This window comes from Bemisia tabaci, chromosome 1 (assembly GCF_918797505.1).
Source record: "Bemisia tabaci chromosome 1, PGI_BMITA_v3".
Classification (NCBI taxonomy): domain Eukaryota; kingdom Metazoa; phylum Arthropoda; class Insecta; order Hemiptera; family Aleyrodidae; genus Bemisia; species Bemisia tabaci.
In genome coordinates this window covers 34882942-34899807 of record NC_092793.1, presented here as the reverse complement: position 1 = coordinate 34899807, position 16866 = coordinate 34882942, and the positions used below count along the sequence as shown (strand labels likewise).

At 36.9% G+C, this 16866-nt stretch overlaps 1 protein-coding gene across 5 annotated transcripts in view; it reads right to left on the bottom strand.

The window, feature by feature from the left end:
- Positions 1–16866, bottom strand: part of Nf1 (neurofibromin 1) — a 291489-nt gene that overhangs the window by 188291 nt on the left and 86332 nt on the right. For all 5 annotated transcript variants that reach the window (XM_072300264.1, XM_072300271.1, XM_072300269.1 and 2 more), the window contains 6 exons: positions 15781–15854; positions 13250–13402; positions 12952–13118; positions 6159–6330; positions 1151–1290; positions 347–565 (listed from right to left, as the gene is read on the bottom strand). In XM_072300264.1, coding sequence (XP_072156365.1) covers positions 347–565; positions 1151–1290; positions 6159–6330; positions 12952–13118; positions 13250–13402; positions 15781–15854 — 925 coding nt within the window. The remainder of the gene's footprint in view (positions 1–346; positions 566–1150; positions 1291–6158; positions 6331–12951; positions 13119–13249; positions 13403–15780; positions 15855–16866) is intronic.

Genomic DNA, 16866 nt, shown 5'->3' with positions numbered 1-16866 from the left:
TGCTGGAATAAGGTGTCCTTGTCCTGGGGACCCTGGAAGATACCCTGCAAGTTTCAGGGTGGCATGCAAATGTGACTTCGTGGATCCTAAACTAGTACGAAAATTAATAAGTTTAATTTTCTGATTTTAATCTCATTTGAGGCCTTACCTCATCCAAAAGAAAAAAACAAAAAAAAACAAGTTCATGAATTTGAAGTTTCTAACATTGCATCATCTATATAGTAATGACCGAATGTGTTCGGACTAATTTCGAGATTAAGTTTCCATAAATGATAGGGAGTACAATAGTTCCTATATGTATGATTGACTACGCCTGGACAATTTAAGATGATAAAAGTTTACTTACTTCACGGGGTTGGGAGGCTCAACGACAGCTCCAGCAGAATTCATACTAGGTAATGTGCCCATCACCCAATCTGTCAAATATTCTACAAGTTTATTTCGGAATTTCATTTCTTGCCGGAAAGCTAGGTCATCCCTTTGCTTCATCATTGCTCCAACTAACTGACAAAGCTTTGTTTTGATGATCACAGAATTGCCATTCATATCTAGATGTCTCACATACCTGAGAAAATGAGGAGGAAAATAAAGGAAAGATATTAGTAGACAGAAGAAAAAACTTGGTTTCTCCAAGATTATACTGGGAATTGCTGCCAGAGGTTCCTATGACCAATGGAGAGTGCATACCTTGGGAAATGGATGGGAGAATGTTTGCTAAGTATGAGAGGTAAGTGGTTATCTACCCCTAGACCAATTGCAGGAAGGGTGAATAGCGCTTTTAGTCGTAGGGAAAGCAACCAATCTAGAAGAGTACTTCAAATTCAAACACTGGTCTTCCGGGTTGGGAGTTCATGCACTGGACTGGCTCTCTGGTACTAGTAAAAAAATTTCAACTGTGAAAAGACCTAACCAGAGCCTCCGAGCCCTTGGGAAAAATAGATTGATTGACAAAAATTACGCAAACAGACCAATGTACTGAGGGTATGAAATGTCTGAGGCATTTTGAGAAAGTTATGGGGAATGATGTCACAGATCAAAAGAGAAGTTGAAAAATCCCTAAAGGATACTTTCAGCATTTCAAAATACAATATAAGGTAAAAAAAAGAAGAAAAAATCATGGACTGTGAAAGAGGCACAAGTATAAAATTACCTCACTATTGCTAACATCATGCCTTCAATACTTGTAACTCCTAGATGTTCTGCAGGCTGATCCGTTTTACATTCCAAGACATTTTTCATGATGAATATTATGTGTTCAATGAACTGCGTGTTCACTTGATCTAAAATAACCTATTACTCACAAAATTAGTACACATGAATTATAGGAAAATATGAATAACATTCAAAGGCATGGTTTTATAAATGCTAATAATAAAAAAAATGCTTTGAACTCTTATATCTTTACGGACCTTGATAGTATTCAAAAATAAAACAAAAGTAAATTCCACACGGCATCACTACATTTATTGTTATGACACAATCTGATAAGAAGGATCTGATTGTGTCGACACACAATTGCAAGCAACTGACTTAAAGAACAAGAGACAAGGCATAGGTAGTTATGAATTAGACCTCTCTCAGTTCGTGATGTTTCTCAAAGTGTGTGTCAAGTTAAAAATAACCTTCAAAATCCTGTTAGTCAAAATTCCTTCACCAAAGTTCAACAGGTAGCAACTTAGTCTTTAATTTTTAATTATATTAAGTTCCAGAAAAACTACCTTTTAATTTTTGAAGAATTTCCGAGGTAAATTTTTGACAGGTCAAAAATTGTTACCGAGACCTTTTCTTTTTTTAGGTAGTGAGAGTTACGTTGGTCGTTAGGACATTTCATCAGACAGTTTAATTTTTTTTACGAGAGACCAATTCGTCGTATCCCGCACGAAGGAACGTAACTCCATTGCAAGGTTGTCTAATTCACTTAAATAATTTAATTTTTTACGAGAATAAACCTGCATAATTTTCGTCGAAAACGTGTCTGATTTTTGCATGGGATCAGGAGAAAAATCAGAGAAATTTTCAGTCAGAAATGTTCAAACAACTCCTGGTGAAAACGCGTTTTGCAAAGAAAAATCCGACAACATCGAAATGTAGTTACGTTCTTAACAAGATGGAGAAATGGTGCTGGGTCTACACCATTTCACGGGGAAACAAAGCCAAGAAATACCAAAAATTAGAATAAAAAAAAAAAAAAAAAAAAAAAAAATTTATTTTTGACTCTAATTCTAATTTTTGGTATTTCTTGGCTTTGTTTCCCCGTGAAATGGTGTAGACCCAGCACCATTTCTCCATCTTGTTAAATACAGTTTCGGGCCACTTTTTAGGTTTAATTTTTTAATTTGTAGTTACGTTCTTTCGTGGGAAAAACGACGAATTGTACCAATGCTTTTCGGATAGTATGAGACATCCTTTATACATGGTGTCTGGGATTCTTGATATTGCTCCCTGATTTTTCTCTGATTTTTAGGAGCTCACTTCCTGATGAAAAATTAAATTTTTTCCCCTTTTCCCTTGGATTTTTTTGAGAGAAACCACATACATCTCCGGAGTTCTGGATGGGCATAACGATATTTTTTTTTCAAGGTGGAGAAATGGTGCTGGGTCCACACCATTTCGCGGGGAAATCAAAGCCAAGGAGTTCCAAAAATTAACATTAGAGTCAAAATTAATTTTTTGAGCTTTAATGCGCACCAGTACGAAACTGAGGGGGGAGAGTGTTCAGCTCAGGCAGTTTGCATAGGAATATTAAGTTGGAGTCACGTCGAGAGATCTATACCGGTTTGGGCCTTTTTAGACCTCATCAGTAGATCACACTCGGCAGTGAACCCAACTTAACATGCCGCAAAATCCAAAACGGCATTAAAACGCCGTCACGGATATGACCCGAGGCATGACACAAAAGTGTGATCCTCGCGGCATCTACCGTCGCTGCTGAACAACTCTCATAACAAACAAGGAAAACCCGAAAAACTGATAATCAGGCTGGTTGGAGATGCGAACACATCTAGACGCAACCACCTTGTTACATACAGTTTCGGGCCACTTCTTAGTGTTTTTTTTTTTTTTTTTTTTTTTTTTTTCCCTTTATTTTTTTTTCTTTATACTTCAGCCGATTCTTTGGTGCTTATTAAAACTTCTAATTCCACAAGCGTTCCTTACGTTTACACTATCTCATTAATGGAAGCTTCTTTATTATACTGATGATTTGAGGTTTCTAGTAAGTCATTCAAGAGGTCAATAATGGCAGCTTAGGAGCAACAATATAAACCCAAAGAGGTAGAAGAGAAGATTTCAAGTCTCTAGAACATACTCCCTAATTATTTCTGAAATTTATTCCCTAATGAATCCCGGACTTTCCCGGTTTTTTCCAGTCGTAGACATCATGCTTTCATGTCGTAAACGTATTTTACTGACACTTTCAAGAGAACTGGTACAACTGGTTTCTCCCAAAAAAATAAACTATCTAAAAAAATCTGGCAACGCCTGATGCCTCTTGGTTCCTTTTCAAGATAGCATTGCCAACTTTTTCTCTTTTGACAGTAAAGAGTAACATTGATTCATGCCTAAACACTCCTCTGTAATTAGCTTAAAAAAGGTGATCAACTACATCACGCACGGATTTGTCAAAAATCTTGACACTTACATTCTTTATTTTGAAAGTGTGAGGGCCTTGGATAGGGTCAATTTGACTATGTATGTTACTTCCTACACAAGGTGGAGAGGGTTTTTTTTTTTAACTTCCTAAATTACGATGCTTCGGTATTGAGGTCCGTTACTGAGTTGGTTTAATTAATAACTTAACACATTAAGATTAACATTAAGTTTAAAAAAGCAACGAGGCAACGGTTAAAAGAGCTTCATCGACAAAAACGAATTATGAACGATGATGAAATAAGGAACTCAAGAAACAGAGGAAGAACAATATAGAGTAATATTGATGAGGAGACAAGAGCTGAACAACAGTCCTGGATCAAATCTATCGAGATCCATGGCATAGAAAAAACTGATCCTGGTGAAATTGCGAATGAGTTCAATACATACTTTGCCAATTTGGCTACAAATGGCCCCCGTATTGTTAACAGCTCTGAAGCCCTTAATATACTTAATAGATGTTATCCCTATGTTTCATCTTGCTTTGAGTTTCATCAGATTAGTATTGATGAACTCCAATCAGTTATCAATAAGCTAAAACCCAGTAAATATGACAGAAATGGCAACATACCAACTTTTGTTTTTAAGGACTATTTCCACCTATTGGGCCAACCTCTGCTAACCTTAATAAATTTCAGTAAAAGGGAAGGAACGTTTCCTGACTTTATGAAGGTTGGTACTTTAACGCCTCTTTACAAGAAGAAAGGAGACAGAAAGTTACTGAACAACTATCGCCCAATTACTGTCCTTCCTACGGAAGCAAAAATTTATGAAAAAATTCTATACTCACAACTCAATAAATATTTTGAATCCAAAAACTTTCTAAACAAAAGTCGATTCGGTTTTAGAAAAAACCTGTCAACGGTTCATGCCATTCAAAAACTGTTAGAAAGCATCTTTCAAGCCTTCGAAGAAAAAATTCCGGCGTTAAGTCTGCACTTTGACCTTGCTGAGGCTTTTGACTCTATAGATCATGAGCTCTGATTAAAGAAATTGAAATTCTATGGTCTAAACAACCAGGCAATAAAACTCATGACGTCTCACCTTGCAGACAGAAAGCAAATAGTAAAAATTAATTCAGGCACCAAGGAAGTCTTCTCTACAACTCGTACGGTAAAAACAGGAGTGCTGAAGGACTCTATATTGGGCCCACTTTTATTCAATATTTTTATAAATGACTTGCCTCAATATGCAGACTTTCGAACATACCGATTTGCTGACGACACCTCAGTAGTTTTAATTGGCGATGATGCGTTGACAGGTGCCGAAAGAGCTTTCTATTATGTCAACCATTGGTTTAATGTTAATAAATTAATGCTAAATGCTGAAAAGTCACAGGCGCTGTATTACACACCATCTGCTCTGATAGATCCGCTAGTGCAATCAATTAAATTGAATGATTCCCTTTGCCTAGATTTGAGTACCACGACGAGATTTCTAGGGGTCCACTTAGAACATCATCTTAATTGGAAAACCCACATTGATCATACAATCAGTAAAATACAAAGTCATACATGGGCCTTAAGGAATCTTGTTACGGTAACATCAAGAGAAGTGGCGCTGATGTTTTATCATGGGCATATCGTATCTCATCTAAGATATGGGATCATTCTCTGGGGCAGCTCTCACTCAGAGAGTTTGTTTATTGAGCAAAATAAAGTACTCAGAATCTTGTTTAATCTCCCCTTCAACTACCCTTGTAAAGAAGTCTTCAAACAAAATAAACTTTTTACGCTCCCATCCCTGTACATCTACAAAATTTTAAAGTATGCTATTTTTAACAAAGTAATTGATCTTTATGAGTTATTCCCCGCACATAGCCACGACACCAGGCATAATATTTTAACTCCAGAAAAGTTCACCTACTCTATCTCAAAAACAAATATAAGACCAGCATCAATTCAACTACTCAATGCCCTTCCCTCTGAGATGAGAAAAACACTTAAGAGGGGTGAAATAAACGTGTTCTTTCTCAAACTCAGGGCTTTTGTCCTGGAGAATGCATTCTACCATGTTGATGACCTCTTTCTTTGGCCTTTGTCCATCGCTTCTTTTAGTCATTTTTTTATTTTATTCTTATTGCCTAATTTAATTCATTCTGTATCTGATTCCTTTGTGCTGTATTGTACTCTGATTCATTTAACTTGTACGATCCCTTAAAGGGAGTTAATGTATCAACTTTCAAATAAATAAATAAACTTGGAGAAAGAACCCAAACAGTCAAAGTCAATAGGTGTTTTTACACATGTGTTTATGAGTAATGTGTCTACGTATTACGTGTCTATATGTCATGTGTGTAGATTCCTAGGAAAAAAGAAAGGAAAAGAAGCTAAACAAATAAAAAAAATGGTATTTTTCAAAAGTTATTAGAGTCCTGTTAGGCGTTAAACAAGGAGCACATCTCTCAGCTCCTCTTTTTTCCAATTATTTTAATAATATTACTGAGCTATCAAAAGTGAGAGAGGATAAAATATGTTTAGCTATGGAGAATAAAAATGCTGACTAAATACCTGGCCACTTTGGTCAAAAAATTTTTCAACTATAGATTTGATTTGGTCGAATAAAATTGGGTATAACGCAGGTGACATTTCATGTCCAACAAGTTCTTTTACATGTTTCTGAATTTGAGCACCAAATTTTTCATTATTGCAGACTAACAGTCTTAAAAGCTGGCCAACAAATCTAGAAAGAAGAAAAATATGACAGAATAATGAATTAAAATAAATAGTGCTATCCAAGATACTCCTATTTTACATGAAAGTTCGGATACTTGGTTTACAATATACGGTTTAGGTTAGGAGATAAAAAAAAAAGAAATTTCTTTCTCTGTCATGTTATACATGCTTTCAATTGTAACATTTTCTCTCTGTTACTCTTTTTTTACAATTATTATCCCATTGCATAGAATGAAAAAGCTTGAGTACAGGTCTAATAGCAGGAGGCTGCCGATTGTACTCCGCAGATAGGGTTCAAATTTGGCAGGGAGTTAGAATGGGGAAATTTAAGAACCCGCATTTTTTTCTTTTTTGCTCCAATGCCCAGCCGATTTTGAGTTATGAATATTTAAAGTTACCATTTTTGCGCATCAGCGACGCAGTCAAGTTCAGCCTAGTGCTTGCACCTTATAATTCGGTTTGCGCATCTCAGAGATCGTGTGAGCCGGTTGGCCCAGTGGCAGCGTGCTCAACTACAACATTGATGATCCATGGTTCCATCCCTGTCCATGAGAGGAGTTTTTTATTACCGATTATTTTATTTTTTAATCGCTGTATCGTAGCAAATGGTAAGTCACCTTGTAAACATCATGATGCTAATTATTTGTAAAATGTATTTTTTTAATTATTTTTGTTTTTGTTCTTTTTTATGATTGTTTGACGAAAAGACATAAAAAACATCATTAGCACATAATGTCTTTGTAGACATTATGTGCTAATGATGTTTTTTGATGTTTTTGTGTGTTGATGGTGACTTAAAATTAGCAATATGGCTTTTTCATCAAACAATCATAAGAAACATAAAAAAAGTAATTGAAAAATACATCTGAAAAATAATTAACATCAAAATGTTTACAAGGTGAGTTACAATTTGCTGTGATACAGCGATTAAAAAATAAAATTATCAGTTATAAAAAACTCCTCTCGTGGACAGGGATCGAGCCATGGACCACCGATGTCGTAGTCAAGTGCGCTGCCACTGGGCCAACTGGCTAACAAAATCTATGAGACACACTAACCATAATATAAGGTGCGCGCACAGTAGGCTAAACTTGAGTGCATTGCTGCTGCTCAAAAACAGCAACTTTAAAAATTCATAACTCAAAAACGGCTGGGCTGTGAGATGCAGCCAGATACCTTGTGCAATTCTGCCGTCCTAAGTAAGAACGCCGTAAATCCATCAAGACTTCCCCTCGTTTTTTGGAACTTAACACTTCATAAAATAAAAGCTGTTTTACCCATGCACCTCAAATTTTCAGGTTTAGTTCTTGATAGTATTTACGAAAGAATTTTTTAAAAACATTGTCTGAAGGTACAAAAGTTTTTCTGCGCTGATTCGTTTCCAAAAAATGTAGAATGGCGTTTACGGCGTTTTTGCGTTGCACAGCAGAATTGTGCTCTGTGATTGGTCCTTTTCTCTTACTGTTATTAGTCGCATGATTCCTGTCATGGCGTCTCGTTGTGTTCAAGCTTTCCGTTTTTCTGTTGTAGCTTATCATGCTCATATCGAGCAAGCCTTTTGTATCTTTTGCGTTATATAAGGTTATGACTTTTATCTGAGATAGTGTTCTTTTTTGCCCTTCCACCCATTTCAGAGGTTATGGGCCTTTCACGAGAAAAATTTGCCTCAGTTCTAGACTTATAGTGATGGTACAACGGTATTTCCTGTGCCTCGCGTATGCTTAGCTCCTCGAGGCTGTTGAAAATTTTTTTTCGGCTTCCAAACTCGGTTTTCATGGACTGCAGGGTGCTGTTCTTCGGCTAAGTCATGACTGTGATTCGATTCCTCCGAAGTGAATGACTTGACTCTCGTGTTCGTGGTCGCGGTCCACTTTGTTTCATCAGTGGTGTATTGTGCGGGCATTCACGTTTAGCATTATGGCCTCCTCTCTGTCCGATGTAATGATGCCCATGACCAAGTTTGACAGTAAATAATACCCGCAATAGTGATTCCAACTTAAGTGTGCATTGAGTGCAAGGTGTCTCTTCGGATATGTCTCTGGCGACGTAAAGAAACCCAATGATAGTAATCAAGAAGAATTGGCAAAGTTCCTTAAAGAGGACAATACCGCTTTGTTTATCATCTCATCCGCTTTCAGTCTTGAGAAGATTAAAACAATCCAGAATTGTGATTCGGCAAAAGATGCGCTCGATAAACTGGATTCAATCTACAAGAACAAATCTTAGTTCAGCAAGATTCTTGGACAAGTTTCATCGACTGAAAATATAAAATGGTGAGAAAATGTCAACATATATTACTCGAGTGGAGAATCTTGTCAAGGAGATTAAAGACACAGGTGAAGATGTTAGTGACACTTCCGTTTTCACTAAATTATCATTGCTTTACCGATGAAGTATCGATATTTTCGTCAGGCTTCGTCATGGCTATCTATGGAGCCAGATCAAAGGACTTTGAAAAATCTGTCGACAAGATTATTAGATGAGGAAGTCAATTTGTCTTTGAGCGAGGATTTAGACTCAGCTATAACAGTTGGGCAGAAACCTTGTCGGTCCAATCATCAAAATGTTCAATGTTATCCATAACTGCGAAAAATTTGGTCATATTGCCAAATTTTGTAAGGCTCCTAAACAAGTTACTTCATCAGTTCTGCCCAAAAAATGTTGTTGTGAAAATAGTCATGAACGCAAAAATTCTGATAAACATTCTGCAAACGTTGCCGATAAATCAAACTCATCTGATGCTTCCAAGAAGAAACGTGCTCTTAATGTTAGCTGTGACAATTCAGACCATGATCAATGGATCCTAGATAGTGGCGCTTTTTATCATATGTGCTGCTGCAGAGACTTAAAGACTGATTACGTTGAAGATGGTAAAAACCAAATTCTTCTCGGTGATAATACTGTCCTAACTATTTATGGAAGAGGCAGTGTTAATGTGGTAACTCTTGTGGATGGAGTATGGGTTGACGCTGTAATTAAAGATGTTAGATTTATCCCTGGACTCAAGAGAAACCTTTTCTCTGAGGGTGTGTTAACGAGCAAAGGCATGCAGATCGTTAAGAATTCTAGTTCCGCAGAAGTCTTTCAAGACGGCATTCTCATGTTACATGCACAGAAGACTGTCAACGCCCTATACCATATTGAAGGTACCTGCAGTCGGTGAAGCCAACTCTGCAGCCAGTTTACAGATTTGGCACCAACACCTAGCGCATATTAACAAATCGTTCTTGAACTAAGTCCCCAACTGTACAGAAGGGGTCAATTTCTCGAAACTCGGAGATTATTTCTGTGAGACATGTATACTTGGCAAACAATGCCAACAACCTTTTCTAAGAAGTAATGATAAGATATCACAACCTGGAGGAACTGTTCACATAGATCTGAATGGTCCATTACCCAATCCTTCCGTAAGTGGATACCGTTACTTTTTATTGATGAAAGATGATTTCTCAGGTTTTGGAATCGTACGCTTTTTACATCACAAGTCAGATGCAACTCCATATATTATAGAATTTGTGAAACAGTATGCAAATATATCTCTGAAAATTTAAACCATTAGGTCAGATAATGGTGGTGCTGGTGAGTTTGTCAACAATGAATTGCATACATTCTTCACAAATCAAGGTATCATTTTTAAAACAACAGCTCCATACACGCCTCAGCAAAATGGACGCTGTGAAAGGGAGATGCGCACAATCATGGAAAGCAAAAAACGCGCACAAACAATGTTATTCCAATCTTCTCAACCGAAAAAATTATGGGCTGAAGCGGTAAATACTGCAGTCTACATCCTAAACAGAACCCCTAACTCCAGATCCGATTTGACTCCATATGAATTATGGAACAACAAAAAGCCCTTCTTAGGGCATACAAAATTTTTTGGGTCGACAGCATGAGCCCATGTACCCCCAAAATTGGGACATGAATTATCTCCAAGAGGTGAAAATCTTATCTTCGTTGGATACCAGGGAAACAGAAACCATTGTTTGTACAATCCTGCAACCGACAAAATAAAGATCTGTAGACACATCGTTTTTGACGAAAATTTATCACCTGTCGATAAGGAAAGTGAAACAGCAAATGATTCGGTGTATTTCAATCTTCCTGATGATCTCCGTTACCTCATCTGCATCTAACAATGACAGCGATGATACTTCACACCACAGTGTTAACGGCGATGAAACTTTAACAGACAGTGTAGGTGAGATCAGTGATTCTAACAGGGATAGCAGTTCTGAGAAAACAACTGATGAAGTACAACCAGATGTTTCGCTCCGAAAGCCTGCTTGTGAGAAGATTCCTGAAAAGTTCAAAGACTTTGAGCTCTACTTTGCTGAAGTTTTGTACTCTGGTGGACTGTGCAACTAACAACCTTAATCATTCAAACAAGCTATGAAGTGTGGTTGAAAGAAGGCCGTGGAAACTAAATTAGAAGCCTTGCAGTCCCAACAATACATGGGATATTATTCAACGTCCTCAAGATGCAAATGTCAATGGCATTGTGTGGGTTTTCTCGGAAAAAACAAGTGATGGTGTGAAAGTGAAAAAGGCGGGACTTGTTGCACGGGGCTACAAACAAGAAGATGTCCTGGATAAGTATTCACCGGTTGCCCATTTGGTGACAGTTCGTGTCTTGTTCTCCATCGCAGTAGAAACTGGCAAGAGTGTGCAATACATTGACATAAAGACTGCTTTTCTTAACAGTGCATTGGACAAACCTACAATCATGGAAATACCTGAACATGTTATCACGGAACAAAATGTTATAAAAATGTTGTTTGTAAGCTTAACAAAGCGTTGTATGGTCTCCAACAGTCCTCTAAATGTTGGAATTCTGAGTTAAATAATTTCTTACTCACTATTGGATTCATATGTTCCAAAGTAGACCCTTGTTCGTATTATGCTGAGAATACTTACCTTTTAGTCGCCGTCGATGATTTTTTACTTTTTTCAAAGTCAGATAAACAATTAACTTTTGTGAAAGATGCTTTCATTGAGAAATACAAAATGCCTTTATATGACACGAGTAAAAAATTTAAATTTTCAGGTATTGAAATAGACATTTCTGAAAATAAATTCACATTCAATCAACAGAATTCATTTTAAGTATCTTAGAAAAATTTGAGATGCAAGAATGCAAAACATACTCCACACCCATGGAACCAAAGTTTTTAGCTGTATTGGGTAAATTATGCAAAAGTATAAATTCTAAACTTTCCGTGGTGGACGAATCAAAAGTTGATATCAGTAATTTACCCTACAGGAAACTTTTAGGTAGCCGAAGTATTTGATGCTCGCTACTCATCCCTATCTATCTTTTCCTGTCCATTACTTTGCTACTTTTCGGAACGATTTTACATGTTTACATTGGAATCATTTAAAGAATGTTCTGAGATACCTTAAAAATACTTGTAACATGAAGCTAGTTTTTGAAAAGAAAGTCACTCCTAACAAAACTGAAGCATATGCAGAAGCAGATTTTGCCAACAATATTACTGATCGCAAAAGCATAAGTGGATACTTCATAAGACTATTTGGTAACTTGGTATTTTGGAAAACCAAAAAACAATCAGTAAGGTCCCTTTCTACTTGCGAAGCAGAATATATTTCCCTAGGCGAATGCTGAAGAGAGCTGAAGTGGCTATCGCAACTGATAAATGAGTTTTTCATGAGAATACCCACCCTATCCCCTTACTAATCAAAGAATCCTCCCCAGTTGTTTATGAGGATAATACGTCTACAATCATCATCACTAAGAGTTATGAGAACAGCAGGAGCAAACATATTGACAGAGAGTATCATTTTATTAGAGATCAAATTGCAGAAAATAAATTGCGTACAGAATATGTCAAGAGTGCAGATCAGACACTGTCAGAGTGCTGACATTTTAACAAAGAGTCTAGGCAAGATCCAATTTGACAAGTTCTTCCCACAGCTTGGTTCATCCCGCATTTAAATTGTTTAGTTCAAGTTTATTCTCAATAATAAGACTGTAAGAACACCAAATTTCATTAATGACATTTAATTTTGTTTCTCATACATTTTGCTAAATTTTATATGTATTTTTATTGATACAGTGTTCTGCTTTAATGATTTTTATTGTCTACAAATGCTAGTTGTAGTTAATGAGTTTTGATTACCAAAGTCAAAAATTACTTAATACTTTTATTCTCTAAGATATGTAATGTCTATCTAAGACTAGTTTTTTTTCTACTCTCCGTTCAAGATTGTAGAATTGAAGGGGTGTGTGAGATGCAGTGAGATGCCTAGTGCAATTCTGCTCTGTGATTGGTCTTCTTCTTTTCTTTTTAGTCACATGATTCCTATCATGGCGTCTTGTTGTGTTCGAGCTCTCCGTTTTTCTGTGGTAACTTATCATGCTCATATTGAGCAAACTTTTGTATCTTTTGCATTACGTAAAGTTATGAACTTTATCTGAGATCGTGTTCTTTTTTGCTCTTCTACCCATTTCATAAGGGCATTGGAGCAAAAAAAAAAAAAATACAGGTTCTTATATTTCCCTATTTTAAGTCCCCGCCAAATTTGAATCCCATCTGAATAGGACATTTGTTAGCCTTCCCTTGTAGGTTTGAAGAGACACAAAAGAGAATTAAAATGAAATACTAACTGCGTGACAGGACAGTACTGAACTTCCTGAGCAGGGGGAGGTAAAACACTGACTTTGCGTGAGTCAACAGCACTGGTTGGCGGTTTCGTCGGTGACTTCTTTTGCAGACATACTCCACCCAATGCACATAAAAAACCAGTCATGTTTGCCCATTCATTGATTTGCTCCTGCAATACGTAAATAAAGCAGACAACATTAGCCTCAGCTTTCAATTCTGATGTAAAGAATAACAGATCAGAAAAACCACCCTGATGTGGGATAAAAAAAGATATGAAAGAAATCATTTGATTATTCTCACCTCCAATTCATGCTCTGAGTTCTGATGAGACGCTCTACGTTTGCTCACCGAGCGATGAAATGACTCCACCTGCGCATCTTCACACTTACTTTTAGGATATGATTGGAAAATTTTGCTGGATGCCTCCCAGTTTCGGAAAGTCTCTTCCCATGCCTGAAACAATTTTTTTCAAGTACACCATAAGGGCGAAATGAATCGTAGCAGCGAAAGAAATCAAAGCCTGTACATCTGATATGAGAGGAAGAAGTACAGGACGGCAGTAGACAACTGGTTGTACGAGGTTTTCGAGACTATGCTCAACCTAGCGCAGCAAAAATCCCAAATTATGAAAAAAGTACCGTATGACCATGGAAAACATAGAATCTTGGTAAAATTATAGAAAATTAAAATTTTCACAGGAGAACTTGTTGGAAATTAATACATTTAAACATAATTACACATGTATGGGTGGATTTCAGCTAATGGGAGAAAATGGTTCTGGAAAAAAGTGAAGTGATTTGGCTATATCAAGCTAAAGACTACTTTCCTATTATCTTGAAGCTCCATATTATAGGACACAAAGTCGTGCATCGCAATATCTTTACGATTATGGATAGAAATGAGAGTTTGAAATCTGAAAAACTACCATTAATGTCAATCCAGTGATGCTTACTGATTTGGCTTTAAAATCATAAGTTCAACTTGGTTGTGATTTTCCTATGTACTGATTGAAAGTAATGGGCTGTATTATAAGAAGACATAGTAAGAACTATATACAAACCAAAAATTGAGACTCTGTTCCATAAAACAAAAATTATAGAGTCAGAAAGCCAAATTTATTACGAAATTGCAAGAATGACTTACATTATTCCTCTCTATGTGTCATGAAATCGGATGTATACTGTTCTGAAACTTTTATTTGTTAAGAGAAGTATATACAGAAGTGGTCTAAAGTTTTAGAATGAGCTTATAAAACGATGTCATAGAAAAATTGGTTAAAAAAGGAGCGTCACCAGAATGACATGCAGCCATAATAATTAGTTAGTGGGTATAAGTTTTCATAATTTAAACGTAATCTTAAGGGTTCAAAAACACAGTTTATAAAATCAGTAACTATTAAACATTAACATATTAAAGACATGTCATTCTGGTGATGTCACATGACTGACAGTCATGTAATGCTTACTTCCTGATCAACTTTGTGATGAAAGCTCACAATGAACCCTTTCTATAAACACTGACACCTTATGTATATAATTCTCATAACGACCCAGCTACAAAATAAACTATGCAGCTGCCTACCTGGATACCTAGAAATTGAGATACAGTCATTCTGGTGGCGTCACCAGACTGACATTTTGAGGTAATACATTTTTCCTGCAAAACGGAAACAAAATTAAACAAAACATTGAGGATGAGCCACGAGTGCATCTGCAGCTTTAAGAAAAAAATATTTAACCACATATTCCATCAAACGATTCGAGGGAAAACAGTGCCAATAGTGAATAAGTGAGACACTCCAAAAATCAGGGATTCGACCGAGTGATTATGATTAATATGAGGGATATGCACCGATGTACCAAGCCCCTTTCGACTCTATTGATCCTCCCGCACTAATTATGCACACCCCAATCAGCACTGTAGCACTGTATTCTGTGTGGCCACAAACTATAACTGAAAGCGTTACCCTCCCCCCTCCCTCCCCTGAAGCGTGACCGAATATTGAGTTACATGCTTCAAGCTTCAAATTAAATTGAATAACATTGTTTTCTAGTATTCCAATGCATATTATATCAAACAATAAAAGACCAAGACTTGAGATAAAATGATACAAACTTCGCAAAAGGTCCTGATTCGTCTGTATAACGATTTGATACATTGACTACCCGCCCAGTTACACGTCACCAGACTGACATTTTCACTATTTAGCACATTGAAAAAAAGGTTTAGAGTTATTCAAATCTCCTGTGGAATTGGTTAATAGTAAGTGTGATTTATTGCTACCCAAAAAAACCAAAAATCCAAAGAAAATATCATGATTACCAGTTTGTAGCAGCCAGTTACATGTCTTCCCCATATTTTCTCCCATTAGCTGAAATCCACCCGTCTACATCAAGCCATAGAGAAATTAATTGCGATTGTGATTAAAGTTTGATGGAGAAGCATTGACTTTTCCGAGGCACTGCCATGTCCCCACTGAGTGGAGCTCTGGTGTTTCAATGTCCCACTGATAAGAAGTGCTGGCATACATAATGAATGATCCACCGATCCACGATTAAATCATATCAATGACAAACAATGTGAACAAACTTCTACCAGATGGCCATGCTGCTCTTGCCACCTCTAAGGGTCTGAAAGGGTATCGGAGTGACATGGTCAGCCACGATTTTTCAGTATCTTTAGAGCCCTGTCACCATCACACCAAGAAATGAACTCAGGATCTCAGTGTTGACAGCAAACTACCTTAACTTCTGCACCATTGCCATGCTGGCTTCATAAATAAATTACATGGATAGTATTTATTAATACCTGGGGTGAAAAGTATTACTCACCGGCTGGACACCATTTACACAATGCTCGATTTTTCTAAGTAATGCCATGATACGCTTTTGTAGTGCAGCTCGACCTACGTTACATAATAATAACATATAAATATACAGATGAATAATAATAAATAAATTTAAATAAGATTACTTGGAGACAAACTAGTAAGATTGTGTCTTCCCCGACAAAGAGGATCAGTAATCATAGATCTTTATTTATACTAAAAATAAATACAGTAGATAATTACGAAAAGTGTTGCTTTATACTAAGATGTAATACTAATGATGAATCGATAAAAAACGAAGAAGCATATTCTACTAACTCCAATAGACTGATGCGATAGATATTCAGTCAGATGACGTTTAAAAATATCGTTTAATGACCCATCCTCAGAGGCAAGAGATCCTCCACTGGCCTCTTGGCGACAGGTGGAAGTAGAGTACCTATATAGGGAGAGTATGGACATTGGACAAGTCGAAAATTTTGAGGTTAGGTGATGGAGCTCTTAGACCCCAAAAGAGTAGGCAATCTATGAATTCCAATTATCCAGAGTGATTTATAATCACAATTGTTGGGAACTGTCGTTGGTAAAGCACGTGTTTGACTTGGTTGTTGCATAAACTTACTCATTTTTGTGAAAGAATGCTTACTTATGAATTTTCTTGTCCATTTTCGTTTGATATTGGAGTCTAAAGATTGACCGGGACATTTTTCGTTTTCAAAGGTTACCAACCCTTTTGGGCCCTAAGAGCTACATATTTCGAGTTGTCCATACTCTCCCTATATAATTACTCTAGGTGGAAGCTTTTACTTTCGAGGATTCAACAATTCCTTATGGACAATTATAAGGGAGCAAAGTCATTACTCTAATTTCGGCTGTTGACCTACCTACATGGTGGATGATGAGCTTAGGGTGATGTCATGAGCCAAACAAGTTTCCCAAACTTCGGCTTGTTTGCAAAACGAAACAGCCAACACGTTGTTAAATATCAACCGTGTAGGCAAGTCAACAGTAGAATGCTGTAGTACCGAAAGTAAAAGCTTCCACCATTGCCAAGATACCAGTGGAGGGTCTCTTGTCTCTGCCCATCCTC